The 17179-nt window shown below is 53.1% G+C and overlaps 1 protein-coding gene across 1 annotated transcript in view; it reads right to left on the reverse strand.

Moving 5' to 3' along the window:
* The window catches only part of LOC134348310 (unconventional myosin-X-like), a 92918-nt gene that overhangs the window by 36172 nt on the left and 39567 nt on the right, over nucleotides 1–17179 (reverse strand). The window contains exons 12-27 of the mRNA XM_063051487.1: nucleotides 16721–16867; nucleotides 16000–16100; nucleotides 15845–15911; nucleotides 13916–14008; nucleotides 13699–13767; nucleotides 13513–13595; nucleotides 12519–12627; nucleotides 11904–11984; nucleotides 11347–11471; nucleotides 10775–10889; nucleotides 7278–7384; nucleotides 6400–6711; nucleotides 5391–5430; nucleotides 4622–5293; nucleotides 1874–1997; nucleotides 432–675 (exon numbers count right to left, since the gene is read on the reverse strand). Of these exons, the coding sequence (XP_062907557.1) occupies nucleotides 432–675; nucleotides 1874–1997; nucleotides 4622–5293; nucleotides 5391–5430; nucleotides 6400–6711; nucleotides 7278–7384; nucleotides 10775–10889; nucleotides 11347–11471; nucleotides 11904–11984; nucleotides 12519–12627; nucleotides 13513–13595; nucleotides 13699–13767; nucleotides 13916–14008; nucleotides 15845–15911; nucleotides 16000–16100; nucleotides 16721–16867 (2489 nt within the window). The remainder of the gene's footprint in view (nucleotides 1–431; nucleotides 676–1873; nucleotides 1998–4621; nucleotides 5294–5390; nucleotides 5431–6399; nucleotides 6712–7277; nucleotides 7385–10774; nucleotides 10890–11346; nucleotides 11472–11903; nucleotides 11985–12518; nucleotides 12628–13512; nucleotides 13596–13698; nucleotides 13768–13915; nucleotides 14009–15844; nucleotides 15912–15999; nucleotides 16101–16720; nucleotides 16868–17179) is intronic.

Consider the following 17179-nt stretch of genomic DNA (forward strand, 5'->3'; position numbering starts at 1 on the left):
GAGGTAGGGAGTGGAGATGGGCTGGGGAGACGCACCCTCACCTGGCCCCTTGGACTTTGATGGGACAGATGGCGTGTGTACAGGGGATGGGTTGTGTGTGGGGTGTGTACAGGGGATAGGTTGTGTATGGGTCGTGGGTGAAGAATGGGGAGAGAGGTAGGGAGTGGAGATGGGCTAGGGAGACGCACCCTCACCTGGCCCCTTGGACGTTGATGGGAGAGGTGGGGTGTGTACAGGGGATAGGTTGTGGGTGAAGAATGGGGCGAGGGGTAGGGAGTGGAGATGGGCTGGGGAGACGCACCCTCACCTGGCCCCTTGGACATTGATGAGAGAGATGGGGTGTGTACAGGGGATGGGTTGTGTGTGGGGTGTGGGTGAAGAATGGGGCGAGGGGTAGGGAGTGAAGATGGGCTGGGGAGACACACCCTCACCTGGCCCCTCGGACGTCGACGCTGCCCCTCAGCCGGTCCTCGGCATCGTTGTCGAAGTAGAGCAGCCGCCCGCCCCGCAGTACAAACCAGCGGCGTTTCCAGTTGCGGCGGGACAGGGTGGAGAGGCCGCCCCCTTTCTTGTAGAGCCAGCCTGACTTGAGCGCCTCCTGTTTGGCCCGGAACCACATCAACGTGCCGTCCTTCAGCACGAACCATCGCCTCCTCCACGGGTTCATCAGCCCACCTGCAAACACCACAGGTCAGAGTGCAGGTCACAGCAGGGGTCAGCCGGGCCCCATCGCTAACCAAGCTGATCGGTGTGGGACTGGGATCACTCTAGTTCCTATCCCGGCCAGAGTAGGCCAATCAGCCCATCAAACCTGTTCCTGCATTCCAGAGGATTGAGACTGATTGAACCTCCCTCGTTCACTCTCCATCTCTCTCAACCCTAGGACACTCCTACAGTCCCAAACTCACAACCCTCGAGGGAGTTTCCTTCCCTTCTCCACACTACCTGGGTTCCCTGTTCTCTGGGACCACCACCCACCAAACCTGGTCAAAGTCATAGAGTCACATCAGACATAAATAGGCCTTTCGGCCCAACCGGCACATGCTGACCCAGGTCCCATTTACCCATTTCATAGGAAATGTTCTCAAAGTCACAAGGCCAAGAAATGGGCCCTTTGGCCCACCAAATCTGTGCCAGCCGTCACTTACACCAAGCACACACCAAGCCCATTCTTTATTTCCTCTACACACACACGGCTCCCCCTCCAGATTCTACTCCACACATGGGGGGGAGGGGGGGCAATTCACAGCAGCCAATTAACCCCCCAACCCTGCACATCACTGGGTTGTGGAAAGAACCAGAGCACCCTGAGTAAACCCACACAGTCGCTGGGGAACATGCAAACTCCACACAGACAGCGCCAGGGGTTGGGATCAAACAGCTGTGAGGCAGTGGCTCTATCTGCAGTGTCACCCCCTCAGTGTTTCCACTGGCCGGCTCCCCAAGAATCTGACCACAAGATGGCCTCTCATTCCTGTAAACTTGAGCGAACAGAGTCCCAGCCTATTTAACCTTCGCTGGCATAAGTTTATAAACAACTGCAGGCCCAGCACAAATCCCTGTGCTACCTCACTGGTTACAGGTTGTCAACCTGAAAGTAACCACCCCCACGCTTTGGCCCAAAACATAACAGTTTATTCCTCTCCTGACCTGTTGAGTTCCTCCAGCATTTTCCTTTTATCCTGACTCCCTGCTTCCTGCCGAAACAGCAAATCCTCCATTGATACCAAAGTCCCCAAGGCCCTTGTCCCAGTCCCAGCCCCTGCCCCAGGCTCTGCCTTAGACCATAAGCTACAGGAGCAGAAGTAGGCCTTTCAGCCCATCGGTCTGCTCCAGCATTCCGCTTGACAGGCTCCTCACTCCTGAGGCTTACATTTCATGTACAGGTAACTGTGGAAGTACGGGTTCCCAGAGATGAGGTGCTTTGTTCTTCGGTGTGCGCTGAGCTCCTCGTCGGTGTCCACCTGTAGGTCGAGTTCCTCCTCACTGTCCACTGCCTGCGTGTGAGAAAATCTCCACGTTTACTCGGTCACCTTTATCCCTGCCCAGGAATCAGTGCCGCTGACCACCCCCTTTGCCCAGATCTGTACTTCAGTGAAGAAAATGGTAAAGTCCTGAAGTGTGTCCACGATACGAAGGAGGTGGTGTTGGTCGCCTTGAGGCACATAAAGGTGGATAAATCCCTGGGGCTTAAGCTGCTGTATCCTGGGACATTGTGGGAATTTGGGGAAGGGGCCTCTGCAAAGATTTTTGTGTCTCCGTCATCCACACATGAAGACTGGAGGGTGTTTAATCTTGTGTCTTTACTTAATGGCTATAGAGTCAAGCCAGGGAACTTCAGGCCAGAGTGCCTAACACAATTGGGGTGGGGGGGGAATAGAGAGAGACAAGATCTACTTGCATTTGGAAAGGCAGGTACTGATTATAGTGACGGTCAGTGTGGCTCTGTTCATGGGAGATCAGCTCTCACAAATTTGTTTGAATATTTTTTAAGAAGGTGACAGAAAAGACTGACGGGTAGCACACACAAAAGGCTGGAGGAATTCAGCAAGTCAGGCAGCACCTAAGGAGGAGAATTGTGCTGAGGTCAGGTCGTCTCATTATCAGAAGGATGTGGAAGCTTTAGAGAGGGTGCAGAGGAGATTCACCAGGATGCTGCCTGGGTTAGAGAGCACATTTTACGAGGATAGGTTGAGCGAGCTCAGGCTTTTCTCTTTGGAGTGAAGGAAGATGAGAGGAGACATGCCAGACGTGTACAAGAAGCAGCATTGTTAGAGAGGACAGAGAATTTTTCCCAGGGCAGAAATGGCTGGTACAAGAGCCAATAATTTTAAGGTGATTGAAGAAAAAGTAAAAGTTTTTTTGTTTTTTTTTAACACAGAGAGTGGTGGGTGTGTGGAATACCCAGCCATGGGTGGTAGAAGAGGCAGATACATTAGGGGTGTTTAAGAGACTCTTAGATAGGCACATGGATGGTAGAAAAATGGAGAGCTGTGTGGGAGGGAAGGGTTAGATTGATCTCTAAATTAAAGGGCCTGTACTTTGCTGGACTGTTTGATGTTCTATGAAGGTGGTGTGATTACTGTTGGCAGATGCTGTGGCGGACTGTGAAGAGGATTGTCCAAAGTTGCAACAAGATCTAACTTACCTGAGGAAGAGGGCCGAGGAATGGCAGATGGAATTTAACTTAGACAAATGCAAAGTGATACATTTTGGGAACAGAAACTAGGCCAGGCTTACTCACAGGGGCTGAGGGAGGGTTGTGGAACAGGGAAACCTCGTGATACGGGTACATAGGAGGAACATAAACAAGCAGATGATGGAGCTCGCAGGTCAGGCAATACCAGTGGAGGGAAATGGACAGTCTACATCACAGGTCGAGACCATTCATCAGAACTGAAAGAGATAGGAGTTAGCCAAAATGAAGAGGTGGAGACTGAGGAAGGTGGGGGGCAGGTGAAGGGTGGATCCACGAGAGGAGAGTATTTTCAGCATTCCTGTTTGTACTTTAGCAGTCCCGATGTAAGGTCTCGGCCCGAGACATTAGTTCTTTATTCCATAGGTGCTACCGGACCTGCTGAGGGGGGAGAGGGGGAGAGGGGGAGAGGGGGAGAGGGGAGAGGGGGAGAGGGGGAGAGGGGGAGAGGGGGAGAGGGGGAGAGGGGGAGGGGGAGAGGGGAGAGGGGGAGAGGGGGAGAGGGGGAGAGGGGGAGCGAGCGAGCGCGACAGAGAGAGAATGTGCGTGTTGCTCTGGATTTCGAGCATCTGCAGAATCTCGTGTTCCTGTTTCCACTGTTTAATCCTACACTGCGATCTTTGCACTGTCTTGTTGCTCAGTTCCTGCTGCTGTGTTTATTGTTGCAATTGACTGTTTATCCTGCCCCGAGCTTCCCACCAAGGGATTTCACACCTTCCACACGGACCCAACCCATTTCCTGTACACCCTGCTGTTCACGTGTCGAGTTACACCCCTCTCAGGAGGCTGATAAAATCCTGGGAGGCTGAAGATTCTTCGTCCCAGGACGAAAATGTCAAATATTAGAGGCATGGGTTTAAGGTGAGAGGGGAAACATTTTTGGACAGACAGCGGTGGATCTGTGGAACAAGCTAGCAGAGGAAGTGGCTGAGGCAGGTACAATTACAACATTTAGAAGACACTAGGAAAGGTTTAGAGGGAATGGGCCAGTTGCTGGAATACTGGGGCTAGCATGAATACAGCTTAATGCTTGTGCCTCTCTAAACCATTCCCCTCTGCCTTGAGCCTGTGCCCTCTGGTTTCAGACTCGTCTACCCTGGGGAAAGTACTGTGACCATATTTATATAAACCTGTATTCATGCCGCACCTCCAGCTCCTGCCAGACCCCACCATTCGCAGCTTTTTGCTGTCTCCACACAGCCTCCAGCACTATCTCCATCTTCCCTTCCCTACCTGTCTCCTTCAGCCAGTGAACTCGCCCCACCTGCATCCACCGATCACTAGCCAACTCTTATCTCCTTCCTCTACCTCCTCATACCAGCTGTCTCCCTTCTATCTGTCAGTCCAACCTGTAATGTTGCCGGCACAGTAACAGAATTAGCAACCGAGTTAACAGTCACGGTTGTGGAAATGGGCATCACTCACCAAATCGGACCCTTGTGAATACGTTTCCACGCTCTGCGACGGTTTCAGGCCCTCCTGGCTGTCGGCTCCCTCTCCCACCGCTGTCTCCTCCATTTCATCGTGGTCATAGTCAGACTCCACGTCCGGGGGCAGGCTGTAGATGGGCTCCTCGTCTACGTGGGTGTCGGGGGACCCCAGCACAGGGTTGTAGATCCCCTTCCCATCTGACCAGCCCTCCGACGTCCAGCCGACCTCCCCCGGCTCCGCGGAGCCGGGCCTGGGCTCGCTCCCGCTGGGCACTGGAAGTTCGGCGGGCACACCGTGCTGGGGGCAGCTGGCGCCCGTGCCAGACGAAGTGACCGCTGGCCTCTCATGGCCCTCTTGTACCGTGGAGCTGGCATCCAGACCACTGGCTTCACCACGCTGCCTATTCTCATCCAGTCCTCCAAAGTCCAGCAGATCCAGGAATTCCTGGGTCACTCGGGAAGATTCTTCCTTCAGGTGAAGGATCTCGTCCTGGCATTGGCTCTCCTCCTCGCTCTGGGACAGGCCATTCACCCCCTCGCAGCCTGATCCCTGCTGGCTCTGCAGCCTCTGAATCTCGTTTTCCAGCCGGACGATCTCCTCCATCTGACGGCTCTCTGCTGCCGCCAGGTCAACCGGCTCCCGACCCTGCTGGGACTCCTGCCTGCCCTGCAGGAAGGTCAGAAAGACGACAGAGAACTAGTTAACTAGCTGCAGTAAAGCGAGGCAGGACATACCTCCCCAGCTGGGACCAGTGTGCCCTTACCTGCTTGGAGGACAGTCGTCCCTCTGAGAGCGTCAGCCGGCTGCAAAGGGAAAGGAGACAGGATCAGTGATTGTGAACACAAGTCAGTCTCGGGTTTCGACCCGTGACGTTGACTGTTTACTTTTTTCCATAGATGATGCCCGGCCTGCTGAATTCCACCAGCATTTTGTGGGTGTTGTATGGGCTAGTAATGTCTGTCTGTGGTGAGATGGGGGGCAGGATTTGAACCCTCTTCCCTCAGTCCCAGAACTTCCCCCCCCCCAAACCACTGCTCACCTGTGGCTGGAGTTCTCAACACAGTTGTCCACAGCCTCCCAGTGCAGCGTCCATAACACACAATCTATACCAGAGGATCAGGGCTCCTGAGAAATGCATCCACCCCTCGCCCAAAACTCCCACTCTCCCCACACAACCACCCTCACTCACTCCTCACCCACCCCTCTCTGACTCCCCACCACCCTCATCCCAACCCCCTCAAATATCACCTCCTCACTCACCACCCACTCCAGCCACCAGAACCTCACCCCACCCACCTCCCAACCCCTCAGCTCCACCCCTTCTATCACCAACCCAACAAAACCCCGTCCTCACCCACCCCTCTCTGACACCCCGAACTGCACCCTCATCCCAACACCCCAAATATCATCTTCTCACTCTCCCCACCAAAACCTTACCTCATTCACCCTCCACCATCTACACCAACCCAACAACACACCACCACTGTCCCACTCTCGCCATCAATCCATCCTCCCCTCTCACCCAAACATCAACATCAAATCAACCCAACCCTGCAACACCCCATCCCACCCCAACGCCACCCTCAGCACACCTCCGCCATCCTCACCTACCTCTACATCCACTCCACCCCTCAATGGGACCCCAACTACAACCTAACCCCCCCCCAAACTTCAGCACACCACCAACTCTCCCTACACATCATTTATCTGTTCACACCCCCTCCCACCACCCCCCATACACTGGTTCCAGGATCCACCCACAAGTTCGGTACCTGTTCCCATTGTCAATCTGCAGCCCCTCGTCCTCGAGCGGGCACTCCCTCTGCCCCTCCCGAGCCCTCCGCTCCTCCTCGAGCCTCCGCATCTCCTCGTGCCTGCGTTTCTCCTCCTCAATCCTCCGCGCCTCCTCCGCCCTCCGCTGCTCCAGGAGGTGCCGGGCCAGCCTCCGAGCGAGCTGTCCCCTCCGGTGACTCTGCAGTACCAGCGCCGCCCAGCGCAGACGCAGAAACAGCTGCCTCCAGAAGTGGGCACGGAAGTTCTTCTGAATCACCACCAGGCTGGCGAGGATCGTCCGATAGCGCATCCTGTACACAGAGAGGGTGCGGCCCAATGGCCTTTTCTACTAGCGTGGTGGCAGCAGAGGCCGATATGACATTCAGAGGCTCGTAGATATGCACAGAGTGGGGCGATGTGACATGGTGAAGGCAGAAGTGATTCGTTTAGTTAGAACGTAGAACAGTACAGCACAGGACCCCGGGCTCACGGTGTTGTACCAACCCTTAACCTACTCCAAGATCAATCCAACCCTTTCCTCTTGCATAGTCCTGCATTTTTCTACCATCCTTGTGCCTCTCCAAGAGTTAATTAAATGTCCCTCATGTATCTTCCTCTCCCTCCTCCCTGGTAGAGTGTTCCACACACCCACCACTCTCTGTGTAAAAAACGTACCTCTAACATCCCCTAAACCTTCCTCCAATCACCTTAAAAATATACCCTCTGGTATTAGCTTAGTTAGTTAAGTGTTTAATGACTAATTTGGCTGAAGGGCCTGTTCCTGTGTCAGACTGTTCCACATTCTGTGTTGTGAGCTGTGGGGTAGTGTATCAGGGAGATGGAGGGGCAGCGGAAGGGGACATTGGGTCACACTGACCTTGCACGGTAGCCCCGGATGCTCGCCTGCAGGATCACGACTGCTCGGTTTCGCTCTGCCATTCGGCCCTTCTCCAGCTGCTGTTCCAGGGCTTCCTTTAGAAATACCTGGGAAGAACGGCTGAGATGATCAGATCCAGATGTCTGCTTGGGGTAGGGGTGAAAATTAATAATCGGCTCCAGCTGTGGGTGGAGAGAGGCGGTTCAACTGCGGGCGAGGAGGGGTTACCAGCTGTGGCCTCGCTGTCAGCAATGATGGAATTATGTTGTGGGGTTGGGTTGCGGCAAAAAGAGAAGAACTGGTGGGCCAGGACAAACATCTCTGTCCTCCAGTATCAGCAACTCTAAAGGGAATTTTGAACAAACTGGAACAGGCAGAAACATTAATCCCTTCATTGCCAGCAGCATCTTCGGTGCCTCCCCGTGGGGTACAACTCTCTAACCCATACGTATTTGGAGTGTGCAAAGAAACCAGAGCACGCAGAGGAAAAGAAGACAGCATACAAACAGTGACAGAAGTTGAAACCCATCAGTGATTGCTGATCCCAGTTAATGTTTGGAAAATTGTAACCCCTCAGTACAATATGTGTCCTTCCACCTCCTGAGTCCAGAGGAGGTTCACAGGAATGATTCCAGGAATGAAAGGGGAAATCAGGAGCATTTGATGGCTCTGGGCCTGTACTCACTGGAGTTTAGGAGAATGAGGGGTGGGGGTAGGGGATCTCATTGAAACCTATCGAATATTGAAAGGCATAGGTCGAGTGGATATTGGCAGGATGTTTCCTATTGTGGGGGGTTCTGGGACTGCCTCAAAATAGAGGGACATGCATTTAGAACAGAGAAGAGGAGGATTTTCTTCAGCCAGAGGTTGGTGAATCTGTGGAATTCATTGCCACAGTCGGCTGTGGAGGCCAGCTCATTGGGTGTATTTAAAGTGGAGACTGAGAGGCTCTCGATTAGTAGGGTTGCACTGGTTACAGGGAGAGGGCAGGAGAATAGGGCTGAGCTGAATAATAAATCACTGTGATGGATGACAGGGCAGACTCAATGGGCCAAATGGCCTAATTCTGCTCCTATGATATGTCTTTTGGTCTCCCGTTGACTGTTGTGTTGTCTGTAACACACTACAAATGAAGACCCTTTATGTTTCCAATCTTGACCCCTATGTCCTTGTTTAAGGAGCTTTCCAGAATATCCCCACGCAGCACTGAATTCCAACTTCAACTAACACTGCAAAACCTCCTCCACTTTCACTACCCCTCTATACCCTGGGTACTGAGTTATCAGTCTTGCCTCTCTCTCAACCGTCTCAGTGACAGCAACACTATCACAGTCTCCAGTGTTAATTACTTTATCAGTAATCCACTACACCAATTGTACTCCCTACGTGGGACAGGAAAACCTCTCACTGGGACAGTCTCTGTCTCTCTCTCTCACACACACACACACACACACCAGTCTCACACACACACTGACCCTCACTGGGGGACAGTCCCACACACACACTGACCCTCACTGGGGGACAGTCTCACACACACACTGACCCTCACTGGGGGACAGTCCCACACACACACTGACCCTCACTGGGGAACAGTTCCACACACACACACCCTCACTGGGGGACGGTCCCACACACACACTGACCCTCACTGGGGGACGGTCCCACACACACACACTGACCCTCACTGGGGGACAGTCCCACACACACACTGACCCTCACTGGGGGAGGGTCCCACACACACACTGACCCTCACTGGGGAACAGTCACACACACACACTGACCCTCACTGCGGGACGGTCCCACACACACACTGACCCTCACTGGGGGACGGTCACACACACACTGACCCTCACTGGGGGACGGTCACACACACACACTGACCCTCACTGGGGGACAGTCTCACACACACACTGACTCTCACTAAGGACGGTCCCACACACACACTGACCCTCACTAGGGACGGTCTCACACACACACTGACCCTCACTAGGGACGGTCTCACACACACACTGACCCTCACTGGGGGACAGTCCACACAGACACTGACCCTCACTAAGGACGGTCCCACATACACACTGACCCTCAACGGTCAGTCGGTCAGTCCCTCTCCCTTTCATTGACGCCAACAACACATGTCACCAGTTCGCGATGGATGTGTGACAAATAAAACTAATCTTTTAATTTTTTTAAACCAAGAATGGAGAGTACTAGGAGACCATTCAGCCACCCGGCCAAGCTGCTGCCAGCACACATCACTGTCTGGTAGGGAGGTGCCAAGGAACAAGGTCAGAAAATGCTGCAGAAAGTTTTAAACTCAGCCAGCTCCATCACGGGCACTAGCCTCCCCAGCATCGAGGACAAATTTAATTGGTGATACCTCAAAGAGGCAGCAGCCACAGTTAAGGACCCTCATCACCTGGATGTGCCCTCCTCTCACTCTTACCATCGTGGAGGAGGTACAAGAGCATAAAGACTTAACGTCTCAGAAACAGAATCCTCCCCTCCACCATCAGACAGCTGAATGGACGATGACCCACGAACCCTGCATCACTATTTTTTCCACTCTTTTTGCACTGAAGATTTAATTTTACAAATTTCTTTATGTAATTTAGAGTAACTCTTATATATATTGCACTGTAGTGCTGCCACAAACAACGAACTTCAGGACGTGTGTCAGTGATATAAACCCGATTCTAATCACTGTTGTGTGGGCTCTGAGGTCCAAGTATGTACGGGTTAGGGTTGGCGAGTTGTGGGCATGCTATGTTGGTGTGGAAGCATGCCAACAGTGGCAGACTGCCCCATGCATCCTCTGACTGTATATGGGTTAGGGTTGGCGAGTTGTGGGCGATGCCATGTTGGCACCAGAACCATAGCGACACTTGTGGGCACCTTCTCAGACCTTGTTGCTCGTTGGCGCCAATGACACATTTCACTGCTTCGATGTACGTGCGACAAATAAAGCTAATCCTGTCATCTTTTCACCCATCCTAGAGGGCATGGGGAGACCACTTGGCCCCTCCAGCTATGCTGTTGCCAGCACACAACACCATCTGGCGAGGAGTCGGCAATACACAGGATCAGAAGTAGCCACAAAGGGTTGTAAACTCAGCAGCTCCATCACAGGCACTACCCTCCCCAGCTGAGGGCACCGACAAAAGGTGATTCCTCAAAAAGACAGCTTCCATCATCAGCCAGGACATTCCTCTGCTCATTGCTACATCAGGGAAGAGGTGCCTGAGGCCACACACTCAGTGTTTCAGGAACAGCTTCTTCCCCTCTGCCATCAGATATCTGAATGGTCCACAAACACTCCCTCACCACTTCCTTCTCTGTTTGCTCGATTTATTTTCTATTTGTTTATTATTATAGTTTAGAGTATGTTTTATCTATTGCACAGTACTGCAGCACCAAACGAATTTCACAATACACGTCTGTGATGCTAAACCTGATTCTGCATGGGCACGGAGGGCCGGGTTCTCAGTCGCTACACTCACCTTGGTCTTGCCCATCCGCCACAGGGAGTCACAGCCGCCACACTGAGTGAGAAGAACAAGGCACCGTGATTTCCAGTCCTCAGGAACCTCCTGGTTTTTCAGCAGCATCTTGTACCTGACGGAGAGAGAGCGTCCATTAGCGTACTCAGTATTGCATTCTTATCACTATCTAATTGGACACTCCCCACTTCCTTGGGCAAGTGATGTCCCAACATGTAGAGTGTAGGAGAATGAGTGGAAATTTGATGGAGGTATACAAAATTTTGAGGGGTACCCGACCTTCCCTCCCCCCACCTCCCATTCCCGTCCCGCACTGTCCTCTATCCCATTCCCGTCCCATGTCCCGCCCCAGTGCTGCACCATCCCGTGTCCTGTACCAGTACTGTACTGTCCCATATCCCATTCCTGTTCTGTTCTATGCTCGGCTCTGAAAATTCCTGTACTCGGGTGGGATAATTGGAAATTCACCTCATTTGAGACATTGTAAGTGTTGTTACTTCAATGTACTCATGTTATTTCTTTTGTATAGTATAACAATAAAAAGATTTGAAAAGAAAGAAAAGGAAATTCACCTCAGATAGAACTCCGGGAATGGCCTTCGGACCGGGAATCCTGCTCGCCGGATTTTCACCGTTTCTAACATTCCAGAGTAACGGAGCTGATTCAGAACGACTCTCTCGTCAAACCTCGCCGCTACCTGCAACAACAGGAGTGGAGAAAGCAGCTGCGAACAATCAGAACAGAGACACAGACAGAGAGACAGCACAGGTCCTTTGGCCCATCTAGTCCATGCTAACAACTACCCATTCCCTGATCCCAATTTATCTTCCCCCCCCCCACCCCACATCCCCAAGATTCCACCCCTTCCCCACACACTGGGGACTATTTACAATGTCCTGTTAACCCCACGGCCTCGCACGTCATTGGGATGTGGGTGGAAACCCTGGTAAACCCACGCATTCACAGGGGGAACGTGCAGACTCCACACAGACAGTGCCAGGTGACAGAATCGAACCTGGTTCACGGGAGCTGGCTAGCAGCCCTATCCCCAGGATCCATTTCTGGTCACCTCCCCACGCACCCACACCCCCCAGCCCCTCCTCCCTCCCTGCCCACGCCCTTCTCTCACCTTGTGCGTGTTGGGTTTGATGCAGCGGATGAAGAAAGGGTTGGAGAGGCTGAGTGTTGCCATCAGTGAGTGTAGCGAGTCCTGCGAGGGACCAAATCCAGTGGTCAGTCCTCTCCTGCTCAGCCCCGATCACGGAAGGGACGGAGGTCAGTGTGGAGGTGAGGTGGGGCGGGGGAAGGTGTCACAGCACTGGGAGGAGATGTCAATGCGTGGGGCAGCGTCACACTGGTGGAGCGATGCGGTTCCTTGATACTCACAGGCTTTGAGCCTAAGGAAAGGCCGATTCATGGACTTGAGGCTCTAACAGGAACCGGTCTGTGGCTGACACTGAGGCCCAAGGACCTGGACATTAACACGAGACCACAGGGGTCAGAGGGTGCACAGGGAAGGGATGGGAGGGCAGTGGAGGGGTATGACATGAATTGGGAAGGTAAGGGATGAGGATTGGGTGGAGGAGGAACGGTTTGAGAGGAGATATGGATCAGAGGGGGAGGGATGTGGATCAGAGATAGTGCTGACCCATTCACCAGGAACTGAGAGCAGTGGATCAGTGCGGGCGGAGTGGGGAGCGTGGATCAGAAGGTGGGAATTCAGGGATCACATGGCCCCACTCACCCGGAACTGAGAGCTGACAGTGGGTTTCCTCCTCTGGGTTCCCATCTTCAGGGTACCGTCACTGTTCCAGCTATAAACTTGCTCAAACAAGTCATAGATAAAGTCCAAACTGAAACACAGCAGGTCACACAGGGAGAGTCAAACATGGAGAACACAACAGCCTAACCACACCTCCATCGCTCATTACCAAATTCCCAGCACCACACCTCCATCCGCTCATTACCAAATTCCCAGCACCACACAGACACACACAGCAACAGAGAGAAGCAGACAGGTTCACGGTGGGGAAGGGGAGTGGATGGGGTAGAGGAGAGCTGGGCGGGGTGATGGAAGTGGAGAGCTGGGTGGGGTGGAGGAGGTGGAGAGCTGGATGGTTGGAGGTGGACGGCTGGACGGGCTGGTGGGGTGTGGGAGAGCTGGGCGGGGTGTGGGAGATCTGGGCGGGGCGTACGGCTGGACGGGCTGGTGGAGGTGGAGAGCTGGGTGGGGTGGTGGAGATCTGGGTGGGCTGGTGGAGGTGGAGATCTGGGTGGGGTGGTGGAGATCTGGGTGGGGTGGTGGAGGTGGAGAGCTGGACGGGGTGATGGAGAGTTGGACGGATGGAGGTGGAGGGCTGGGTGGGGAGGAGGAGAGCTGGACAGGGTGGAGGAGAACTGGGTGGGGTGATGGAGAGCTGGGTGGGGTGGAGGAGATCTGGGTGGGCTGGTGGAGACCTGGGTGGGGTGGTGGAGACCTGGGTGGGGTGGTGGAGACCTGGGTGGGGTGAGAGAGAGCTGGTGGAGAGCTGGACAGGGAGCAAATGGACACAGAGATTCAAATAAAGCTCCAGACATAGATGGGGCAGGTGTAAACTGAGGAGTACGTGTTGACAATTGTACAGACAGGCAAACGTACACACAGATGGACTGACACATACCACAGACTGATGGACAGACGGACAGTTGGAGACACATCAGGCTGAGACAGACTCAAGACACGCGTACAGAATTCTCACCTGCTATCCTTTAAAAGGTTCAGAATATCATCTCTAAACGTATCTCTGTTTTTCTCCAAAAATCCGTATACATCGTACATGACCTGTAAGGGGAAGAGACTGATGGTAGTGGTGTGGAGTGGTTCCGATACAAGGTTCACTGCAGAGCACGGTGTCACAACATCACAACGGGTCGCACTTACTCACCTCCCCAGCGTAATGTCTGATCCCAAACTGACAGTCGCTTACCCGTGGCTTCACGTAGAAGGGGTTACTCTGCAAAGTGATCAAAGACTCACTCAGGTCACTCAGAAAAGAGGGAGGGCAGGCGGAATGCCCGAGGGGTGGGGAGGACGGAACACTATCCCAAGCTGCTGACCCCCAGACCCTGATCCTTGAGGTTCGACTCTGGTCTCGTACTCACCGCGTGCTGGCCGTGTAGTTTCTCCAGCAGAGTAACATCGGTGCCCTTAGGAAAACGACTCTCCTCATTGATCAAAGAGAGAAGCCCCAACTTCTACAACAGAGAGAGAACAGACACCATCACACACCCCGGGGTCAGAGACAGTGTATTGTTCCATCCACACCATCCCAGCGCACGCTCCTGAGGTCAGAATTTTAGCATTCATTTCGAGAGGACAAGGAATATAAAAGCGAGGATATAATGCTGAGGCTTGGTCAGAGCAGGTGTGGTGTATTGAGAGCAGTTTTGGGCCACTTCTGTTAGAAAGGGTGTGCTGGTATTGGAGAGGGTCCAGAGGAGTTCACAAGAATGAATCCTGGAATTAAAGGGTTAACATCTGAGGCGAGTTTGATGGCCCTGGGCCTGTACTCACTGGAATGGAGGGAGGGGAATCTCACTGAAACCTATCGAATACTGAAGAGCCCAGATAGAGTGAATGTGGACAGAATATTTCCTTATTGGGGGAGTCCAGGAGCAGAGACACAGCCTCAGAGCAGAGCAATGTCAATTTAGAAGAGAGATGAGGAGGGCAGTGAATCTGAGGAATTCATTGCCACAGGCAACTGTGCAGGCCAAGTCATTGGGTATATTTAAACCAGTCCTTGATTAGTTAGGGCACCAAAGGTTACCAGGAAAAGATAGAAGAATAGGGTTGAGAGGGAAAATAAATCAGCCATGATGGAATGGCAGAGCAGATTTGATGAGCCGAATGACCTAATAGCACTCCCATTTCTTATGGTCTTGTACTGTCCTACGAAACACACCCAGAGTCAGACACAGAGTGAAGCTCCCTCTGCACCGACCCATCACACACTGCCAGGGTCAGACACAGAGTGAAGCTCCCTCCACACTGTCCCATCACACACTCCCGGGGTCAGACACAGAGTGAAGCTCCCTCTACACCGTCCCATCACACACTCCCAGGGTCAGACACAGAGTGAAGCTCCCTCTGCACCATTCCATCACACACTCCCAGGGTCAGACACAGAGTGAAGCTCCCTCTACACTGTCCCATCACACACTCCCAGGGTCAGACACTGAGTGAAGCTCCCTCCACACTGTCCCATCGCACACTCCCAAGGTCAGACACAGAGTGAAGCTCCCTCTACACCATCCCATCACACACTCCCAGGGTCAGACACAGAGTGAAGCTCCCTCTACACCGTCCCATCACACACTCCCACAGTCAGACACAGAGTTCCCAGGGTCAGACACAGAGTGAAGCTCCCTCTGCACCGACCCATCACACACTCCCAGGGTCAGACACAGAGTGAAGCTCCCTCTACACCGTCCCATCACACACTCCCAGGGTCAGACACAGAGTGAAGCTCCCTCCACACTGTCCCATCACACACTCCCGGGGTCACACACAGAGTGAAGCTCCCTCTTCACCATCCCATCACACACTCCTGGGGCAAATGAAAACATACAGTGAAATGTGCTGTTCCGATCAAATGAAATCAGCGAGGATTGCACTAGGCAGCCCACAACTGTCGCCACGCTTCCAGCCTCAACATTGCAAGCCCATAACTCACTAACCCTAACCCAAATATCTGTGGAATGTGGGAGGAAACCTGGGAAGCAGGAGGAAACCCAACTCAGTCACGGGGAGAACGTACAAACTCCTTACAGACAGTAGCAAATATTGAACCTGGGTTGCTGGTGCTGTGAAGTGTTATGCTAACCATTACACTACCATCTCTATGCTTCGATAGATTATATTTTGTTACACTGAAGACAATTCAAGGAATTTGCTCTCACGATACACCTTTGCTGTCAGACTATCAGACCCTGCCCACAGTGTGTGAGCCCACTCTCCACTCCTGTTGTGCAGTTTGGGGGAACTGGGCCAGGTTCTCACTCTAATCACCCATGGCTCGGGCTACCAACCTTTTCAATCAGGTCCAAGCATTCGGCATTATCCATCCAGTCAATGGCTTCCCAGCTCAATCCTTCCCTGTGGGACAAAGATGACAGGTGAGACCGGGGTCCATGGGGACCAGGCGCTCTCCCTCGAGTGCAAACACATCAGGATGGGGCCCTACCTGTTGTACTCCAGCTGTTCCAGGGAGAAAATGTGCTTGTTGAAATATTCCTGCAGCTTTTCATTAGCAAAGTTGATGTTGAACTGTTCAAATCGATTGATCTGTGGAGAAAGATAGGCAGCTTTCAGTCTCCCCCGCTTCACACCTCAACCTCTCACTCCAGACCCTGACCCACTACCCAACCCACATTTATCCCTCACCCACCTACCCAAACCTTATTCACAATCCTCACCACAATCCTGACCCACTGCCTAATACCCCACTCATCCCTTGACTCTTCACCTCCCCACTCACTCCTCATCACGCTCACCTTGACCTACTGCCCAACCCATCACTCCATTCCTCAGCCTTAGCCCTTCACCCTGCACCTTGGTCTGTGATTGGTCCAGTGTTATGAGGATATGCCTTGATTGGTCAGGAGTTGGTGAAGCCGCCCCATACTGACCCTCGACCTGTGATTGGTCCAGTGTTTTTGAGGGTATGCCTTGATTGGTCAGGAGTTTGCGAAGCTGCCGCTCACTGACCTCAGCCTGTGATTCGTCCAGTGTTATTGAGGGTATGCCTTGACTGGTCAGGAGATGGTGAAGCCGCAGCTCACTGAGCTTTGAGCTGTGATTGGGTCAGATATGGTCAGGACCCACCCCTGTCACTGACCTTCGGGCTATGATCAGCCCAGAGTTTGTCAGGCCCCTCACGTCACTGACGTGCCCTCCTGACTTACCTCAAAGTTCTCGAAGCCAAAGATGTCGAGGATGCCGATGGATCTGAAGTTGTCCTTCCCTCTGATTTTATTGTTGATCTTCCCGATGATCCAGGAGAAGCACTGGGAGTAGAGAGCCATGGAGAGGGAATCCCGGGAATCCGCAGCCTGACACACACCAACACAGGATCAGAGTCTGGGATCTGACTACACCCCCCTCCCCAACTACCCCCCTTGACTGGGGTCAGGCTACTCCGCACCCCCCCCCCCACCAATGGCTGGAATCCAGTGGTTGCACACTGTCACAGATCTTCCCCACACTGGCACACAGTGACTACAACGCAGTCCCGTAACCTGTCCCAAGCTCCTGCGTAATACGCTCAGAATCCAGGCCCAACACATTGATGCGATCAGGATGAAGGCACGCCAGCGACTATACGTTATTAGAAGTTCAAGGAGATTTGGTACGTCACCAGAGAG

The sequence above is a fragment of the Mobula hypostoma genome, chromosome 6 (assembly GCF_963921235.1).
Source record: "Mobula hypostoma chromosome 6, sMobHyp1.1, whole genome shotgun sequence".
Lineage (NCBI taxonomy): Eukaryota > Metazoa > Chordata > Chondrichthyes > Myliobatiformes > Myliobatidae > Mobula > Mobula hypostoma.